General features: G+C 34.9%; 1 protein-coding gene and 1 non-coding gene across 5 annotated transcripts in view; both read left to right on the forward strand.

Annotated features, from left to right (window-relative positions):
• Window positions 1-20,907, forward strand: part of Pik3cb (phosphatidylinositol-4,5-bisphosphate 3-kinase catalytic subunit beta) — a 135,251-nt gene that overhangs the window by 59,570 nt on the left and 54,774 nt on the right. For all 4 annotated transcript variants that reach the window (XM_047564808.1, XM_047564810.1, XM_047564807.1 and 1 more), the window contains 2 exons: window positions 2,192-2,362; window positions 3,326-3,403. In XM_047564808.1, coding sequence (XP_047420764.1) covers window positions 2,192-2,362; window positions 3,326-3,403 — 249 coding nt within the window. The remainder of the gene's footprint in view (window positions 1-2,191; window positions 2,363-3,325; window positions 3,404-20,907) is intronic.
• On the forward strand, window positions 18,632-18,735 carry LOC124993893 (U6 spliceosomal RNA). The gene has a single exon (XR_007110407.1). It is a non-coding gene; the product is annotated as a U6 spliceosomal RNA (small nuclear RNA).

Genomic DNA, 20,907 nt, shown 5'->3' on the forward strand with positions numbered 1-20,907 from the left:
TGTGTTAACTGCCAGTTTACCAAAAAAGTATATGTGTAGGTATTTAATTTTTATTTCTGATTGTAAATATGTGTGCCTATCATGGAACATTTGGTACATACAGAAAATTATGCTGAGATTATCATTGTTAATGTACTCAAGTTTTTTTCATTTTTTTGTAGTATTTTTAACATAATGATTATATACATGTTAATATGCATCTAAATGTGTTTACATTTAACTTTTTCAATTGTTTCAGTTGGTGTTCTATCATAATTGTTTTCCTGTAGCATTATGAAATCTTAACACAATTTGTGTAGTTGTTTACTATTTCCTCATATAAACATATGATTTAAATGTGAAATATTTTAGGGGAGCTGAAATATATTCAAAGTTGATTAAATGGTCATTGAATCATATAAAAACTTATTTGTATAAAAATGCTAAAAACTTGTTATTTATTTTTTAAAGTAATGAGGGGTGGGTATTGGGGATTGAACTCAGGGCCTTATGCACGTTAAACATGCATTCTACCACTGAGTTACATTCCCTGTCCAGTGAAGTAACCTTTCAACTTTTTATTGTGAATTAGCATACTTTTAAATTTCAGTCTGTAATATTTATGTCTATAATCTCCTTTACTCCTTTTTTGTTGTTTCCAGTTGTAGTAGGAATTTTGCACGCATTCAGTCCTAAACTGTCTTCCTCAATCTTTGAGGTATTTATTTTCATTTAGTCATGAGTTATTTGAGTATATACTTTGTGCAAGGTAATACACTGCCTCTGATTATTTTTGGAATAAAGTGGAATTTAAATAAGAGGTTTCAGTACAATGTCCCTTTCCCCACAGGTTTTGTTTCCTGGCTTTGTCTTCAAGGAACTTAGAGATATTTTCATTGAAATTACATTTATAGACTGAAAAATAGTTATTATGTAAGGAATAATAGAACAAGTTCCAAATTGGAGGTCAACAGTAACAGGATTTGAATTCTGTTCTTTTGTTATATTGTTATTTTGTTTTATACAAGGGGATATAAACATGCAAAATATAAAATGATGTCCGAGAATAATAGCTGAAATTTATTAGCAGGCAACTGAATTTTATGCTTTGTCAGGTTTCTGGCACGCCCTTAATTTTTGTAGTTTAGCAGGTAGAAGATCTAAGAGCAGTTTTAACTTGTGTGAACAGCTTTGGGAGCTGAGACATTCTGATAGTAAGTGATTCAACCGATGAGAAGGAGGAAGAAGACAAGTGCTTGGTGAGCAAGAGAGAAGAACTGACTTATCTTTGTGTTCTGCTGTCATTCAAGTACCATCCATTAAAGTTATTTTAAAAATAACTTTCTGGATAGAATACAATACATTGAATCACGCTTTGAAGCTATATAGGAAATTTATTCTCTTGAGGAATACATTGGATTCCTGTTTGTTTGTTAGGAATCTTTGTTAATATGAATATCACCTCCTTTTTAAATGCCTTTGAAGAATCCCCTGTCTTCATGGTAATAAGATAGATTTTAGGCTGGAATGACTGATAAATTTTGTTTTGTTTTGTTTTGTTTTGTTTTCTGGCTGGGGAGACAGCAAAAAATGCTCTCCTAGAACCCTTTGCTGAAAAAGGTTCACCTAGAACCTCAGGAATGCACAGGAAAATACGAATCTGCCACATGGGAATCACATTTTCACCTTTCCTAGCCGACTGGCTTAAATATGACTTTGACTTTAGATAAGTGGTTTTAAATCCAGGTCTTAAAGATAATAGGTGTGTAACCTAACCCTTCTGAGTTTCATTTTTTTAAGCTATTAATAATAGATTATTAATAATCTCTCTGGATGAATGCTGTGAGGATTATAAGGGTAACTGTTTTATGGGTTGTGATGTTAAATTATCATGTTAATATTGAGCTGTTAAAATGTGCTTTTACAGTACACATGGTATGATGTTGCTCAAATGAATTTTTCCTTTTTTTGCAGGAGTGGGGGATACTAGGCAATGAACCCAGTGGTGCTTATCACTGAACTACATCCCCAGACCTTTTAATTTTTTATTTTGAGACAGGGTCTCACTAAGTTGCTGAGACTAACCCCAGCCTTGGATCCTCCTGTATTGCTGGGATTACAGGCATGCATCACCATGCCTGACTGAAATTAATTTAGTCTGTTTTAAGTATTTGTCTGAAAATCCACACCTTTTTCTTTCTTGCTATCATAGTATATCCGGAACTGTGTAATGAACAGGACCTTACCCCATTTTATACTTGTGGAATGCAGTAAGATAAAGAAAATGTATGAACAGGAAATGATTGCCATAGAGGCTGCCATAAATCGGAATTCATCTAACCTTCCTCTTCCCTTACCACCAAAGAAAACACGAGTTATTTCTGTAAGTTTCATGTGTGAACCTTTGGTAACCCCAAAAGGCATGTGATTTTTTTGTTGTTAAGTTATATCTGTGTCTCACACATATTTCCTTTCTTCACTTCTCCTTCTGTGAAAACTTAGGCACGTTTGCCAAAAACTCATTACCAGTTACTTAAAATTAACTTTCTAGCTATTATTTTTCTTTACTTAAGCTACAAATAAATGTAATTGTGCCATTTATATTTTTGTGCCCTCACCCAAAAAGTGCCATCAAATTAGAGATTAGATGTTAAACACAGAACTTAAATAATTTTTCTTTCTTTTTTTTTTTTTATTGTAAACAAATGGGATACATGTTGTTTCTCTGTTTGTACATGGCGTAAAGGCATACCATTTGTGTAATCATAAATTTACATAGGATAATGCTGTTTGAATCATTTTGTAATAATTTTTCTAGTAGAAAAGTTGGATGTACAGAAACAGTAGAATTACCAGTTTATGCAATTTTTATCAATTTAACCAAAGTAGTATTTTTGGTATGATTTCCCTGTGTTCTTAATATTGAATTCTTTCAGTATTAAACATGCATCAAAGGCACTTATTTCTTCAGAACATGTTTGGGTGCATTTGAATCATTAACATTTTCATCACTCAGTCTTTACAATTCTATATTTAATTTCTCCTTGATGATATATCTCTGTATTAAAGTAAATGGTCAATTTATCCAGAGTTTTTAATACTGTTTGTTATGCTTTTTATTTTAGTGAGATCTCACAGTAGTGGAATATGTTGTATGGTGAAACATTTGCCCTGAAATCAAGTGCTAGTGATTACAATGCTTAATTTAATATATCTGATTTTCTGTTGTTAGTACAGAAATTCATAATTTTGGCAATAGACATGAGAACTTATAGATGACTTCATTGTTGTAGAATCTTAATTTCTGTCTTTAAAATAGCTCTATATTTATCTCATTCTTTTACAGCATGTGTGGGACAATAACAACCCTTTTCAAATTGTCTTGGTTAAGGGAAATAAACTTAACACAGAAGAAACTGTAAAAGTGAGTACTTCTTAAGATTTGAATTTGCCATGTGCTCTATTATTTGAATAATTCACTCATGTGCTCCATAGTGTCATACTGGAGATTAAACTTTACCCATATCCATCATTTACATGAGATAGAATATGGTAATATTTTGCAAAACTATTGAGTATTTTTGTTTGTTTGTTTTAAAGCGTTCTTAGAATAGTTGAAGATCTCCTGGAAAGGCTGATACCATTTTTCCATTATATAAAATACATTATTTTTATAGCAGGAATTCAACAAGTAAAATTTGAACTAAAACTATAGATCGCAAGCAAGCTTACTGTCCTGACATCCTTGCCTATAGCTGCATTCAGCCTCTTCACTCAGTTTTATTTTTTTCTTCCTTTAAACTTGCTGAACACAGAGAAAACATAATACCATTTCCTGGGGAAAAAGGATGATTACATTAAAGACCACAAGTTGTTAAAGCATGGGGATTTATTGCACAATCCTATACAATTAAATAAAGACCTTGTAAGGCATTTAGCCTCAAAGGTAAAAAGCATTTTCTCTATTTTGTTAGGCAAGAAATTTGAGAGTTTTGTGACCCAAGGAAACGATTCAGTTATTTTGAAATGTTTGGCGATATTCAGGGGCACCTTGCCAAATATCACTGGTCACTTGCTTTTTGTACATGGACATTAAAGATCCTTTGGGAGAGTAGAAAGGTTCTTACGAAGGGGTAGGGTTGGGGTAGTGGAGAGATGTAAGTCAAAGGCTACAAGAAGGAACAGTTATTTTGAATGAATAATTCTAGACATCTAATGTACAACATGAGGACTATAGTTAATATTGTATAGTGGAAATTTGCTAAGTGAAGATTTTAAGTACTCTTAATAAAAGTACTTAAAGTTAAGTGTGTTATGTGTAATGATGGATATGTTCATTTACTTGACTATAGTAATCACATGTATATGTATATTAAGGCATTATGTTGTATACCTTAAATATACACAATTAAAAAGATTCTTGCCAGGCATGGTGGCACATGCATGTAATTCTAGTGACTTGAGAGGCTAAGGCAGGAAGATCATAAGTTTAAGAGCAACCTCAGCAACTTAGTGAGGCCCTAAGCAACTTAGTGAGATTGTTTCAAGATAAAAAAATTTTTAAAATGGGATGTGGCTCAGTTGTTAAGCACCCCTACGATAAAATCCCTAGTGCCAAATGTAAAAATAATAAAAAATGTTCTTTGAGTAGCTGTCATTCCTTTGGTCTTATGTTCTCAGCCAAATTTTTCTTTTTAATGAATGTGCTTATGGCCAATTTGCCTGTTTTGTATTTTAGTGGTAACTTTCTCTCTCTCTCTCTCTCTCACCTAACTACTGAAACACATCCCCAGTCCTTTTCATTTTTTATTTTGGGACAGTGTCTCGCTAAGTTGCTTACAGCCTTACTAAGTTGCTGAGGCTGATGTTGAACTTGGGATCCTTCTGCCTTAGCCTTCCAAGTCATTGGGATTACAGGCATGAGCCACTGCACCTGGTTTATTTTTCTCTTTTAATTAAAATTTTCTTTATTAATTATTTTCAATTGCAAAACTATAACATGTTTGCTACAAGTAGAAAAAAGTGAAAATGATTAAGAAAAAAAAAGGTACTAATCTTAATTTCAAATCACAAGACATACAAGTCTTGTGAATATCCTCCATGTTTATACAAACGTCTGTAAACACATGGTATGGGAATTGCATAGGTTTTAGTTGCATTTCTTTATTTGTTGATTAGTTTGGTAAAAAACAAACAAATGATTCCATATACATTATTTTGTAATCTGATGTATTCACTGTTTAATACATGTTGGACATTCCTATCTATTAGAAAATATTCAGTAGAGTTCCTTGGGGATTTCATTCTATTTTGTTTGTTTGGTTTTGGTACCAGGGATTGAACCTAGGGCTTCTTAACCACTGAATCTCATCCCCAGTCCTTTTATTTTTTATTTTGGGACAGTGTCTCACTAAGTTGCTTAGGTCCTTGCAAAGTTGCTGAGGTTGACCTAGAACTTGTGATCTTCCTGCCTCAGTCTTCCGAGTTGCTGAAATTATAGGTATGCAGCACAATACCCAACTGGGGATTTCATTCTTGCAGGCAGAAATCACATAGTCAAATCTATTTTTAAGTCACATGGAATATAATATATATTATATATATACACATAAAGTAGGCTTTTATGCACTGATTTCTATCTATGGATGAGTAATATATAGGGTAACAAATAGCAGTTCCTATTTGTTCTTTTTTTTTTTTTTTTTTTTTTTTTTTTTGTGGTGCTGGGGATTTGAACCCAGGGCCTTGTGCTTGTGAGGCAAGCACTCTACCAACTGAACTATATCCACAACCCCCTACTTATTCTTTCAAATTGTAGGTTATCATGTCTGTCTTCTAAAGATAATTTATCAGTTATTTATTTTTTTTAAATGGTGCAGGAGATTGAATCCAGGACCTTGCACATGCTAGGCAAGCACTCGATCAATCTTTCAACTGTATCTCTAGCCCTGAAGATAATTTATCAGTTCTTTAATTCTTTTGTAGTTGGTACTTTCTATAATCATTTATTATTATTCAGTGTCTTCCTCAATTAGACTTCATTACATTCTTTATTTTCTCAAGCAATTTTTTCTTTGTCATTGGCAAAATACCTAAAATCATTGTTCATACCTTCTATCAGTTTCTATCACCTATCAAGCTGCATTAGTTGTTTGCGGTTATCTATTTATAGAGAGAAATATTGGGCTTAATAACATGTACTATTGATTGTATTTTTCCCAACCCTTCCCTATATAACTCTCTAGATCTCCCCCCATGATATTATATAGCTGAATTTGAGTAAGTTCAATGCATTTATGATACTCCTTGCTGTATGAATTATGTGTTCTGGTATAATGTTAAACAGAAGTGTGGGAAAAAAAGTGGCAATTTTATATTTTTCTTTCCAAACTGTTTTCTTTCCTTAATGCCCTCACTAGGACTTCAGGTACAATGTTAAATAGTAAAAATGATGACAAAAGATGAATTACTCAGTGTTCTCCAGAGAAACAGAGCCAATAGGAGAAAGATATATGGAATGGACCTACATAATATGTTTATGACATGTAGATATTGGGATATATCACATGAAAATGAAAATACATAAATAGTAATTATAAGGAATTGGCTTATATGATTATGGAAATGAACAATACCATCTCAAAATCTTCAGACTAAGTCAACAAACTGAAGACCCAGGAGAGCTAATGATTTAGTTCTAGTCTCAGTCTGAAAGTCAGAAAACCAAGAAAAAGCCAGTGACCCAGTCACAAGACAATCAGACTGGAAAAATTCTCTTCTACTCAGGAGAGGGAGATCCATTTTGTTCTAGTCATGAGTTCAGCCAGTTGAATGAGGCCAGTCCACACTGGGGAGGGCAATCTGCTTTACTCAATCTTTGGATTTAAATGTTAACCATATCTAAAACACCTGGAGTGAGTAACATTTGACCAGATATCTCAACAGAAGCACCCAGAATAATGTTTGACTAAATATCTGGGCACCTTGTGGTGTAATCAAATTGACACATAGAATTAATCATCATAGTAGACATCCTCATTTGTTCTTAATCTTACTTATTTGTTTGTTTGTTTGTTTATTACTGAGGATTTAATCCAGTGATGTTCTCCTACTGAGCTACATCTCTAGCCCTTTTTATTTTTTGTTTTGAGACAGGGTCTTGCCAAGTTGATGAGGCTGGCCAAACTTAGCGATCCTCCTGCCTCAGCCTCCTGAGTTGTTGGGAAGTGTGTGCCAGTGCTCCCAGTCTTGTTCTTAATCATAAAGGAAAGGATTATTCAAGAAATTCTCCTCCTAGTTTGCTGAGTTTTTTTTAATACTGAAAGAATATTATACTTTTTCAATTATGTTTTCTGCATTTATTGTTATTGTCATATGGTTTTTATATTTTAATCTTGATCTGAGTTTCAAAAGTTGAAACTTGTCTTGCATTTCTGAAATAAACTTCACTTGGTAAAGATATATTAGGCTTTTAATATATTGCTTAATTTGATTTATTAATGTTTTGTTATGGATATTCATTTGTGTTCATGGGAAATATTAGTCTGTACATTACATACAATGTCTTTCTTTCATTTTTGATCAGGATATTATTGACCTTATAAATGAATTGAAAATCCGTCCCCTCCTCCATTTTTTGTACAAGTTTATAGAAGATTGGTATTATTTATTTCTTAAATGGTTTGATAGAATTTACTCCAAATTATCTGAGCCTTGAGTTGTCTTTGTGACAAAACTTTTAATTTCCTTAGTGAATAGGTAGTAGTCATATTATCTATTTTTTTGTGTGTCAGTTTTGATGATTTTTGTTTTCCAGATAATGTTTGTTTAACTTGTTGCATTTTTGGCATAAAGTTCGTTAATAGCCCATTATATTAGTCTATTGCTGTGTTGTTACACAACACAAATAATCACAAAACAGATAATCACAAATCTAGCAATTTAGACCACCATTTATAAGCTTACCAAGCATTGAGTGTCTAGATGTCCTGTTTTATGCTTTTACAAGGGTATAATCCAGATGTTGGATTATGATTCAGATGTTATATACAGTAAGGCTGCATTTCTTTCTGAAGACTCTGGAAAAGAAATCTGCTTTTAAACAGATTCAAGTTGTTGGCCAAATTCTGTTCCTCATAGTTGTCAAACTGAGGGCCCCGTTCCCTTGCTGGCTCTTAGCTGGGAGTAGCTCCCTTTACTAGAAACTGCTCTTAGGTCCTTGCCCTATCGTCCTGTGTGATGTTAAATCCAGAAACAGAATTTCTCAGGTATTGAATCTTTTTCATGCTTTGAATCTCTTGTCAAGAAAACCCTAGTCTCTCTAAAAGGGTTTACCTAATATGCCATTCTCACTGACAATAACTTCTTTTCTTTAAAGTCAATTATAGCATATAATATAAATCCATCACAGGACTCTAATCCATCATATCTTATAGGCTCAGAGATCACACAGGGCCCACGACTCTATATGAAATCTGAAATGAAAATTCTAGGTATTCTGTGATGATTCACCACTGCCTCCCTGGCATTTGAATGTCTTCCAGGCCTGTGAGAGTGGTTGGAATTCTGTAGCGTAGGACTTCCTGGTCAGTGTTTTCCCAGTCTTGTGGTATTTCATCATTAATGTATACATCTTAATATTCGGCAGAAGTCTGAACTCTGTGTTGCCCACAATCTAGAAGTTGGCATTAGTGCAGAGCACAAGGAGAAACTATATAGTTACATGCCATAGTGGGAAGGAGTCTTTTAATTTCAGAGAGTGCAGTGATTTCCTTTTTTTGTTGTTTATTTTTCTTTTCTCTGTTCTCATTTGTCCTGATCTCCAAGCAGTACTGTGGTAGTAGCAATAGTGGTAGCAAGGACAGCAGTGGCAGTAATGGGAACAGGCAGGAGCCTAAAAATCAGAGTTGAATTTTCCTCTCCAGTAGAGGAGTTTTAGTCCCAAGAGAAAGGAGTAAATCCTTATTGGCTTGTTTTGCCTCTCTTCTTTCTGTTTTTCCAGTGTTCAGCATAGTTTGTAGGAATTGTCCATGAATAAGGCCTCAGCTTTCTGATTGGGTGACAAGTAAAGGGAAGCCTGAGGTTACTAAAGAGTACTTGGAAGATTGCAGAGTGAGAGAAGCTTGAGAAAGCAGACTTTTAAAGTTATTTATGCAGATAAGCTTATTTCTGAGTTTATCGCAGTGACTCAGTAGGCTGAGGCAGGAGGATTGTAAGTTTAAAGCCAGCCTTAGCAATTTAACAAGACTAAGCAATTGAGCAAAACCCTGTCTCAGAATAAAAAAGCAAAAAGATCTGGGGATGTAGCCCAGTCGTATTGTACCCCTGAATTCAGTTACTAGTACAAAAACAAAAACTTCATAGGATATAAATAAGACCCAGAGTCTCAGTGTAACAGTCAGAATGTTTGGAACACAATCCAGAATTATTTGGTATATAAAGAAGCAGGAAAATCTTAAGTTACACGGACAGTGATAGTCAACAGATGTTCAGTGCTGAGATAATTCAGATGTTGGAATTCTCTCATAGAGACCTTAAAACAGTTATTTTAATTATGTACTAACAACTAAGGATAAACATGCTAGAAAGGAGTATGGGAAGGAAGAAAATCTCATTCGAGATATTAGAAGCTATAAGGAGGCATCAGATGGAAAATTTAGAACTGAAAAATACAATAACTGAAATTTTTTTAAAAACCTTACTGAATAGACTCAACAGAATGATAATGAGAAAGGAAAATGTAAACAGAAAAATATGAATGGTGGGAAAAATTTTACAGAACTTCAAGGACCTGGGGCATAGTACCAGAAGGTCAAACACATGTGTAGTCTAAATTTCAGAAACAAGAAAAAGAGTATAATTTTTTTTATTATTATTTATTTTTTTTTTTATTATTGTACACCAATGGGATACATGTTGTTTCTCTATTTGTACATGGCGTAAAGGCATACCATTTGTGTAATCATAAATTTACATAGGGTAATGTTTGATTCATTCTGTTATTTTTTTCCCTTCCCCCCACCCCTCCCACCCCTTTTTTCCCTCTATACAGTCCTTCCTTCCTCCATTCTTGCCCCCCTCCCTAACCCTAACTCTAACCCTAACACTAACTCTTCCCACCCCCCATTATGTGTCCTCATCCACTTATTAGCGATATCATTCTTCCTTTGGTTTTTTGAGATTGGCTTATCTCACTTAGCATTATATTCTCCAGTTTCATCCATTTGCCTGCAAATGCCATAATTTTATCATTCTTTATGGCAGAGTAATATTCCATTGTATATATATACCACAGTTTCTTTATCCATTCATCAATTGAAGGACATCTAGTTTGGTTCCACACTCTGGCTATTGTGAACTGAGCAGCTATGAACATTGATGTGGCTGTATCTCTGTAATATGCTGATTTTAAATCCTTTGGGTATAGGCCAAGGAGTGGGATAGCTGGGTCAAATGGTGGTTCCATTCCAAGTTTTCTAAGGAGTCTCCATACTGCTTTCCAGAGTGGCTGCACTAATTTGCAGCCCCACCAGCAATGTATGAGTGTACCTTTCTCCCCACATCCTCGCCAACACCTGTTGTTGCTTGTATTCTTGATAATCGCCATTCTAATTGGGGTGAGATGGAATCTTAGGGTGGTTTTGATTTGCATTTCTCTTATTACTAGAGATGTTGAACATTTTTCCATATGTTTGTTGATTGCTTGTATTTCTTCTTCTGTGAAGTGTCTATTCATTTCCTTAGCCCATTTGTCGATTGGATTACTTGCATTCTTGGTGTAGAGTTTTTTGAGTTCTTTATAGATTCTGGAGATTAGTACTCTATCTGAAGTATGATTGGCAAAGATTTTCTCCCACTCTGTAGGCTCTTTCTTCGCATTGCTGATAGTTTCCTTTGCTGAGAGAAAGCTTTTTAGTTTGAATCTATCCCAGTTATTAATTCTTGCTTTTATTTCTTGTGCTATGGGAGTCCTGTTGAGGAAGTCTGGTCCTAAGCCGACATGTTGAAGCTCTGGACCTACTTTTTCTTCTATAAGATGCAAGGTCTTTGGTCTGATTCCGAGATCCTTAATCCATTTTGAGTTTAGTTTCGTGCATGGTGAGAGATATGGGTTTAGTTTCATTCTGTTGCATATGGATTTCCAATTCTCCCAGCACCATTTGTTGAAGAGGCTATCTTTTCTCCATTGCATATTTTTGGCCCCTTTGTCTACTATGAGAAAATTGTATTTATTTGGGTTTGTGTCCGTGTCCTCTATTCTGTACCATTGATCCACCTTTCTATTTTGGTACCAATACCATGCTGTTTTTGTTACTATTGCTTTGTAGTAGAGTTGAAGATCTGGTATTGTGATACCCCCTGCTTCACTCTTTCTGCCAAGGATTGCTTTAGCTATTCTGGGTTTTTTATTCTTCCAGATGAATTTCATAATTTCTTGCTCTATTTCTGTAAGGTACATCATTGAGATTTTAATTGGAATTGCATTGAATCTGTATAGCACTTTTGGTAGTATGGCCATTTTGACAATATTAATTCTTCCTATCCAAGAACATGGGAGATCTTTCCATCTTCTAAGGTTTTCTTGAATTTCTTTCTTTAGAGTTCTGTAGTTCTCATTGTAGAGGTCTTTCACCTCTTTTGTGAGATTGATTCCCAAGTATTTTATTTTTTTCAAAGCTATTGTGAATGGGGTAGTTTTCCTAATTTCTCTTTCTGAAGATTCATCGCTTATGTATAGAAATGCCTTAGATTTATGTGCATTGATCTTATATCCCGCTACTTTACTGAATTCACTTATGAGATCTAACAGTTTTGGTGGAATTTCCTGATTCCTCTAAGTATACAATCATATCATCAGCAAATAGGGATAGTTTGAGTTCTTCTTTTCCTATTCGTATCCCTTTAATTTCTTTGGTCTGTCTAATTGCTCTGGCTAGAGTTTCAAGGATGATATTGAATAGAAGTGGTGAAAGAGGGCATCCCTGCCTTGTTCCAGTTTTTAGAGGGAATGCTTTCAGTTTTTCACCATTTAGAATAATATTAGCCATGGGCTTAGCGTAGATGGCCTTTACAATGTTAAGGAATGTTCCCACTATCCCTATTTTTTCTAGTGTTTTGAGCATGAAGGGATGCTGTATTTTATCAAATGCTTTTTCTGCATCTATCGAAATAATCATGTGATTCCTGACTTTAAGTCTATTGATATGGTGAATTACATTTATTGATTTCCTGATGTTGAACCAACCTTGCATCCCTGGGATGAAACCCACCTGATCACGGTGCACTATCTTTTTAATACATTTTTGTATGCGATTTGCTAAAATTTTGTTGAGAATTTTTGCATCGATGTTCATTAAGGATATTGGTCTGAAATTTTCTTTCCTTGATGTGTCTCTGTCTGGTTTAGGTATCAGGGTAATATTGGCTTCATAGAATGAGTTTGGGAGGGTTCCTTCCTCTTCTATTTTATGGAATACTTTGAGAAGTATTGGAATGAGCTCCTCTTTAAAAGTTTTGTAGAACTCGGCTGAGAACCCATCTGGTCCTGGACTTTTCTTTGTTGGTAGGCTTTTGATGACTTCTTCTATTTCATTACTTGAAATTGGTCTATTTAAATTGTGTATGTCCTCCTCGTTTAGTTTAGGCAATTCATATGTCTCTAGAAACCTGTTGATGTCTTCGAAATTTTCTATTTTGTTGGAGTATAGATTTTCAAAATAGCTTCTAATTATGTTTTGTATTTCAGTCGTGTTTGTTGTGATATTTCCTTGTTCATTCTGAATTTTAGTGATTTGGGTTTTCTCTCGTCTTCTCTTTGTTAGTGTGGCTAAAGGTTTATCAATTTTGTTTATTTTTTCGAAGAACCAACTATTTATTTTGTCAATTTTTTGTATTGTTTCTTTTGTTTCAATTTCGTTGATTTCAGCTCTGAGTTTGACTATTTCCTGTCTTCTACTACTTTTGGTGTTGGTCTGTTCTTCTTTTTGTAGGGCTTTGAGCTGTAGTGTTAGGTCGTTTATTTTTTGAGTTTTACTTCTTTTATTAAATGCGCTCCATGAAATAAATCTTCCTCTAAATACTGCTTTCATAGTGTCCCAGAGATTTTGATAAGAGTATAATTTTTAAAAAAAATATTTAAAGAAAAAAAAAATCACGTTACTTTCCATGTTGGCAAAGATGTAAGCATACAACTTTAAGAAGTCCAGTGCATCTCAAACATGATAAACCTAGATATATTGTTTCACATCATCCTACTTCAAGCCCAGTTATACAGGTTTTAGTAGGCCTTACCTATTAAAATGTATATGCTGAGGAAATTGTATCTTAATCTTTTTATCTTCTTATTTCAGTGCCCAAACACCAAGTAATGTTTGTGTAGTGAGTCAATACATTTAATGTAATGGTCTCTAACATCTTTATGTACTTAAGGGTCACAAAGCATTCTTCCCATGTGTTAGAACAAATCCACATTTTTATACATTGTGACATAGTAAGAAAGACACATTTGGTCTTTGGAACAGAGCTTCTAAAACCCTTGTTAATTTCTTCAGTGATAGGAGCATCTTTTATGTATTTATTTATTTATTTATTTTGGTACTGGGGATTGAACTCAGGGGCACTCAACCACCAAGCCACATCCCCAGCCCTATTTCGTAATTCATTTAGAGACAGAGTCTCACTGAGTTGCTTTGCTGAGGCTGGCTTTGAACTTTGAGATCCTCCTGTCTCAGCATTTTGAGCCACTGGTATTATAGGCGTAAACTACCACATTCAACTTTTTATTTTTTATTTTTAAAAATAATATTATATGTAATCCCAAATTATATGTCATGACACAAGAGCTTCTAAGAAAATCCTTCAAATCTGAGTAGTGATAAAGAGAGTTTTTTGCTTTGTTCTATACTGGAGATTGTACCAAGGGTACTGTTTTAGTCATCTTTTTCCCTGGTATGACTAAAAGACCTGAAAAGAACAGTTTTAGGAGGAAAAGGTTATTTGTGGGCTCACAGTTTCAGAAGTCTCAGTCCATAGATGGTGACTCCATTTCTCAGGGCCCGAGATGAAGCATAACGTAATGATGGAATTGTATGGCAGAGGAAAACAGCTAGGGACATGGGGGGGGGGGACTTTGCTCAACAAGGACTAAATATAAACCCCAAAGGCATGCCCCCAGGGACCCACCTCCTCCAGCCACACCCTACCTGCCTACACTTGCCTCTCAGTTAAGCCCTTTCAGGGGATTTATTTACTGATTGGGTTAATAACCTAAGTATTCAGCTTTAAACATTCTTGCATTGTTTCACACATGAGCTTTTGAGGGACACCTCACATCTAAACCATAAGAGATACTATTCTACTGAACTGCATAACCAGCCCTTTTTATTCTTTATTTTGAGACAGTGCCTCATTGAGTTGTGATCCTCTTGCCTCAGCCTCCCAAGTTGCTAGGACTACAGGTGTATACCACCATGCCCTGCCAATAGGAATATTTTAAATATGTATATATATATAGGAGATGATGGTGGAAAAAAAAAAAAAAAACCCTACATATCTTTTGAAATGGGCCATTGGTTACCAGAGATATGTACCTTGTAGTTAAAGGACTGGAACTTTCAGCCTCACCTCCTGATCCACAGGTCAAGAGAGGCTAGAGATGAACTTAATCACCAGTGACCTATGACTTAATGAGCCACAACTAAAATGGAACTTATAATCAGTGGGGTTCGAAGGGTTTCTGGGTTGATACATACATCCATATGCTGAGAGAAGGGAACATCCAAGCTTCATGGGAACAGAAGTTTCTGTGCTTGGTAACTTCTCATCTAGCTGTTCATTTCTGTGCTTTCTAATATCCATTATAAACTGGTAATTGTGTTTTCCCTGAGTTTTGTAAGTCATTAGACTCCATTATTGAATATGAGGGAATTATGGGAACTCTCAATTGATGATCAGTTGAACAGAAGTAGTGATGATGATCTGGGACTTGCATTTGGTCTTTTTATTCTTTTTGGTACTGGGGAATTGAACCCAGGGATGCTTAACCACTGAGCCACACCTCCAGTCCTTTTTATTTTTTGAGACCAGTCCTTTACTAAATTGCTGAGGCTTGCTTTGAACTTGCGATCTTCCTGCCTTAGCCTTCCAAGCCGCTGTGATTACAGATGTGTGTCACCACACCCAGCTGGGACTTGTATTTGGTATCTGAAGTGGGGCGCAGTCCTGTGGAACATGTGGGGACTGCACTAATTCTAAGTAATTAGTATCAGAATTGAATTGTAGGACAGACCCAGTTGATGTCCAAAGAATTGGTTGGTGTAAAACACATTTGGTGTCTGAAGTATCAGTGTAGAAGAAACAATTTTCCTGTTTTACAAGTGGTTAAGGATGCAAAGCTATACTTTATGAAGTATACTTTATACTTAATGAAAACATGGGAATTCAGCTTATTTATGCTGCTGATGTTTTTTTGTGTCTAATATCTAAAGGCAAAAATGTAGTGGATTTTGGCCATATTGTGGAACAAGAGAAAATTAAGGTGTTGATGTTGTGAAAAAAATTTCTATCTTGCCCAACACAGAACATTTTTAATTGGTGAGTATAGGAACTCAGCTTGTGTGTTGGCTGGCACCTACCTATTGTAGCACAGTGGCAAGTCCTTTGCATGATGAAACCTACTTCTCTTGCTCTCCTAATGTTGTAGGGCTTGTGAAAAAGTATCTGATTGGTATTTTACTGAAGTTGGATAATAAAACGTATGACTGTATGAAGCATGATGGTACTTTTAAAATTCTTAACTTTTCAGGAGACTGAAAGTGACCTAGACATCGGGAACTGGGACAGTTTTCACAAAATTTCATGTTGTATAAGTTTAGAGAATAGATTTTCCTTTTACTTTTCCAAAAATAATTAAAAAAAAAAAATACTGGGCATAGAACCCAGGGCCTTGCACATGCTAGGCAAGTACTTTACCACTGAGCTATATCCCAGCCCCCAAACAAAAACTTTTTAATGCTTGTTATCATGGGAGAGTCTAAATTCAGAAAACAAAATTTTAATTATTTCATTGTAAATGTAAATCATTTTTTCTATTCTTATTTATTTTTAAGTATTTATCAAATCTTTTTAGTGAATTACTTGGAGATTTTCAAAGCAAAATTAGTCTTAATTCCTTGGTCTCAGTAATCACAATTTGACTCTTAAAGAGTGATCTCATTTTTCCAGTAAAATTTTCAGAATATGCAAGTTCTTTCTTTTTTCTTTTCTGTTACCAAACCCAAGTTATACTGATTATTATTATTATTATTATTATTATTATTTTTTTTTTTTTGTGGTGCTGGGGATCAAACCCAGGGCCCTGTGCTTCTAAGGCAAGCACTTTACCAACTGAGCTATCTCCCCAGCCCACTGATTATTATTTTATTTATTTTTTTTAATCGTTACTAAACCCAGGTTTTACTGTTTATTTTTTACCAGGTCACATCCTTTTTACTGTCTGGTTCTTCACAGACAGTATAGGCCTTTTCTAGCCCTTTGTACTTCAGGATTCTTTCTTTTCTTTTGTTTTCTTTTTTTTAAAGCTTTATAGTCAGCTTATCCATAATACTACTTTATCCCCTGTCTCTGAATTTTGCCAAAAATTTGTCAATGTAAATAAGTAGCATTTTTTAGTTTAGTATGATTTTCCAAATATTATTAGCTAATATTTATTTAGAACTTATATGGTGGGTACTTGTTATTTCTCGAAGTTTGTCAAACAACAAAACATACTAAGCAATTTATTTTATTTATTTATTTATTTTTAAGCCTTTTGTAGTTGTAGAAGGACAGAATGCCTTTATTTTATTTGTTTATTTTTATGCAGTGCTGAGGATTAAACCCAGTACCTCACACATGCTAGGCAAGTGCTCTGCCACTGAGCTACAACCCCAGATCAGCAATTTATTTTAAATAGCTTGTCTTTATCACCACAACTTTGAAAACTATTTGTTTTGACTTTTTCTGAAAATACTATATTTTCTGAAAATACTATATTTAAATTCCATATATTTCAGGTGACAAATTCATACACCTATAAGGTCACTAAAAAGAAGAAATACTATTTTTATCCTGAAATTCCTATTTTTCTACCCCCACACAACAAATACAAAATGTATTTTATGTGTTTTATTTATTTATGATTTACTTAGTAACATTTCACAGGTGATTTGAGGTGATGTCTCTCTCTCCCCCTCTCTACATCTTTCTCTCAACACACAATACATAGTTTTGCATTTTAAAAAAATGAGAATATTTAACTGACAACAAATTAAAAAATGTCATTAGCAAGTTTCCTAGTAAGTATGTATGTAGTAAGATCCTTCTTGATCTTATTAATTACTTGATGTGGGCTCCATATTTGGCCCTCTTCTTGGTATAGAAGTAGTGGACAGAGCAAAGGGAAAACTTGATCAGTTATAATATTTAGACTGCTGTAAGATAAAAACAACCTAGTTCTTCACAAGTTTGTAGTTCATGATTCCATAAATTGAGAGAAGCATTTCATGAATCTTTCTGAGGAAGACACAGTGGGTGATTTTTGAGCACCAGGACTACTGCCAGCATCATGGTAGTAGGTAAAACATTGTTTTACTTATCTGTTTCCTACAATGTCTTTCATTAGGTAGACACAAAATATCATATTGACTGCACAATTAAGAAAAGGTCGTTCTATGAGACACCAAATTAATTTGGTCCAGTTTCCATACTCAGCCTTGTGATGGTTTATCTTTAGTTGAATATTAATATTTGAACTTACCAAAGAAATATATAGCATATCCTTCAGGAAATTCTGTACTCAAAACTGGGCTTGGGGTAGGATTGAGCAGCAGACACTTTATCAAATATATACTGAGCCTAGGGTGGAGTTAGTCATCTTATGGATTCATAATATGAGTAGATGATACTTCTCTCCACCCCTTCCTGCCTTTCATGGAACTGTGTGGAGTGTCAGGTACCTATGAAGTAACCTGCATTTTCCAGGAAAAAAAATTTTTCTTAAAAATGTCTCTATACCATCCCAACACATACCCTGTGCTTAGTCTGTACCCCACCCCACACACGATGTCACTATTTAGTAATAACGGTGTATTTCTCTTTGGTAAGTATGGAATTCTTATTTTTAGGTACATAATTTAATCTTCTCAATGATTTATTTTCCTTATGAGTAACAGTGGAATAGTATTTCATTGTTCTAATGTTCTGTAACTTACAAATAGAATAAATTGCTAGGAAAAATCTTGTTACATCAGCATATCATACTGGAGTAACAGGAGACCTGACAAAAAAACTTAAACAGGGCATCAAAAGAAATTGTGTAGCTTCAGTGAATGTGACAGGCTGATTATCTCATAGTAAACGTTACAAGTTCTGATCAGTGAAGGAAAGAAGAATAAGAAATGATTTTTCTAGTGATGGAATAATTATTTTACATTTGAAATTGGTCAGTTATGGTGCTTTTGTCCAGAATCATGTGGCATGGAGAAGAAGCAGGTAATTAGGTTCATCCAGGATGTGGATGTCTAGATGAGTGTGAAAAGGAGAGACAGGCACTTGCAGAGAGTTTTGGTGACAGTGAAGATAAAGCTGATGGAGAAGTGGAGAAGTAGGTTGTTGGTTGTTGTAATCAGCACATACACTAAAATTGAAACGATACAGAAAAGATTAGCATGGCCCCTGCACAAGAATTACATGCAAATTCCTGAAGCGTTCCATATTTTTTATATACAATGGAATATTACTCAAGCATAAAGAAGAATAAAATTATGGCATTTGCAGGCAAATGGATGAAATTGGAGATTATCATGCTAAGTGAGATAAGCCAATCTCAAAAAACCAAAGGATGAATGATCTCCCTGATAAGCGGATGATGATACATAATAGGGGGTGGGAGGGAGGCAAGAATGGAGGAAGGAGGGACTGTATAGAGGAAAAAGATGGGTGGGAGGGGAGGGGGGAAGGAAAAAATAACAGAATGAATCAAACACCATTACCCTGTGTAAATGTATGATTGCACAAATGCCTCTACTTCATGTACAAACAGAGAAACAAGTTGTACCCCATTTGTTTACAATAAAAAATTTTTTAAAATAAAAAAAAAGGCCTTAATGAGGGCAAGTCTGTTTTACTGTGGAAATGTTGGAGTGATTTGGAAGAGAAGGTTGTTGAACAGTGAGATGTGAGAATTAGTGATTTGGAGGTGCTAAGACATGGGGAAGTCAAATACAAGGTGTGACTGGGAAAGGCTGAGGGAAAGGAGTAGAGATTTTGAATTCAAGGAATTTAGAAGTCAGATGAGTTGTTCGCCTCAGGCATGTGGGCCCTACCTCAGCATCTCTCAGTGATTTTCCCCTCACTTAGTGTTCTCCAGACCTTGGAAAGCAGTTACTGAGTATTCTCCTTATAAGGAACTTGAAAAGCTGTACCACCTCAGCTTACGATTGCCAAGCCTTTTTCTCTAGACATCAGATATTTATTCAGCTCCAAACTGCTATTTTCACTCACTATATATACATTTCCAAAGCCAACTCTTATTTAGTATCCCCACTTTGTTCTCTTCCCATTTGACTGCCTTTCCTCTTATATTTTGTAAAGAACTAGAGTTGCCCCAGTGCCTTACCATGTCTAATCAGTTGAGCACATCTCCTTGAGCATAGCTCATTCACACCCGCCCTACGCATTCCTTTGTCATCTTCCTGACCTTCAGTCCTTAATCTTTCCCCCAAATTGCAGCAGCAGCCTCCTACCACCCTCCTTCCCTATAGTTTAACATTCTCCCTTACAGCCAAACATTTCTACATCCTGAAGTGGAACTTTTAATTGTTTGTTATATTCCTACTTAGTATTCCTAAATGCAATGACTTCGACCTTTACAAAAATGTTTGGTGTAACAGTGGTAGAGTCTTTCTAACCTTCTGATAAATTTGAACTCCTCTCCACTGTGTTTTCGTTAACTGTTGCTCAGTCTCCCTGAGATAAACAAAGAAGGAAAAGAAAACCTGTGAATCCAAGGTGGAAACTAGAGCAGTTTTATGCTCTTTCTTCCTAGCTTATAATTTCACCAATTATGGTTTATTACATAGTCAAATAGCCACTGTGCTCCAAGTTTTATATGTTTTATTTTGTTTAAGCATTGCATCAACTCTTTTGAGGTAGGTTCAGTTATTATTCTTGTTTTAAAAAGATACCCCTAATGAAATGACATTGCTCAGGGTTCTAACACTTGAAAGTGAAGGAGGCAGAATTCTGTAAAATGCAGGTCTTATCCAAGAAAGCCTTGTTCTTAATGTCTGTGAAGACTGCCTTCATTTTTAAATCTGAGTGATTTGGGAGTTGATGTGAATTTCATTTAAATGAAGAAACAGTGTTGAGTACATAATGTCATACAAATTTTTGGTTATATGTTTAAGGCTGTGAAATTGATCATTTCTTCAGTCTTAAAGAGTTCACTAGAGATGATACAGACTGATGATAGCTGTTACCTAATTGCTTTGGAGAAGGTACTTGTTTTATGATTCACTTAAGCAGCTAAATTTTATTTACAGAATAAAGTACTTAGGAAAGTGAACAATGAAATGCATGCTAAAATGCTTTCTCTTAGCTCGGTATGATAGTGTATGCATGTGTAGACTCAGCTATGAGAGGGTTGAAGCAGGAGGAGCTCTTGAACACAGGTATTCAAGACTAGCCTGAGCAACTTATCAACACCCTGCCAGGGGCTTATTCCTGTTCTGTCTAGTAGTCTATGTTGGCTGTTAAAAATGCTAGTGTTGTTAGTTTTCTTATAGAAAATATAAGTATAGCATATAAGGTGGATCTACAGATTTCCTAAAAGTGTTGTTATATAAATCCTTCTTTATAATGTTCCTTACCATCTTCACAAACTAAAAATGA

The sequence above is a fragment of the Sciurus carolinensis genome, chromosome 9 (assembly GCF_902686445.1).
Source record: "Sciurus carolinensis chromosome 9, mSciCar1.2, whole genome shotgun sequence".
In the NCBI taxonomy this organism is placed as follows: Eukaryota; Metazoa; Chordata; class Mammalia; order Rodentia; family Sciuridae; genus Sciurus; species Sciurus carolinensis.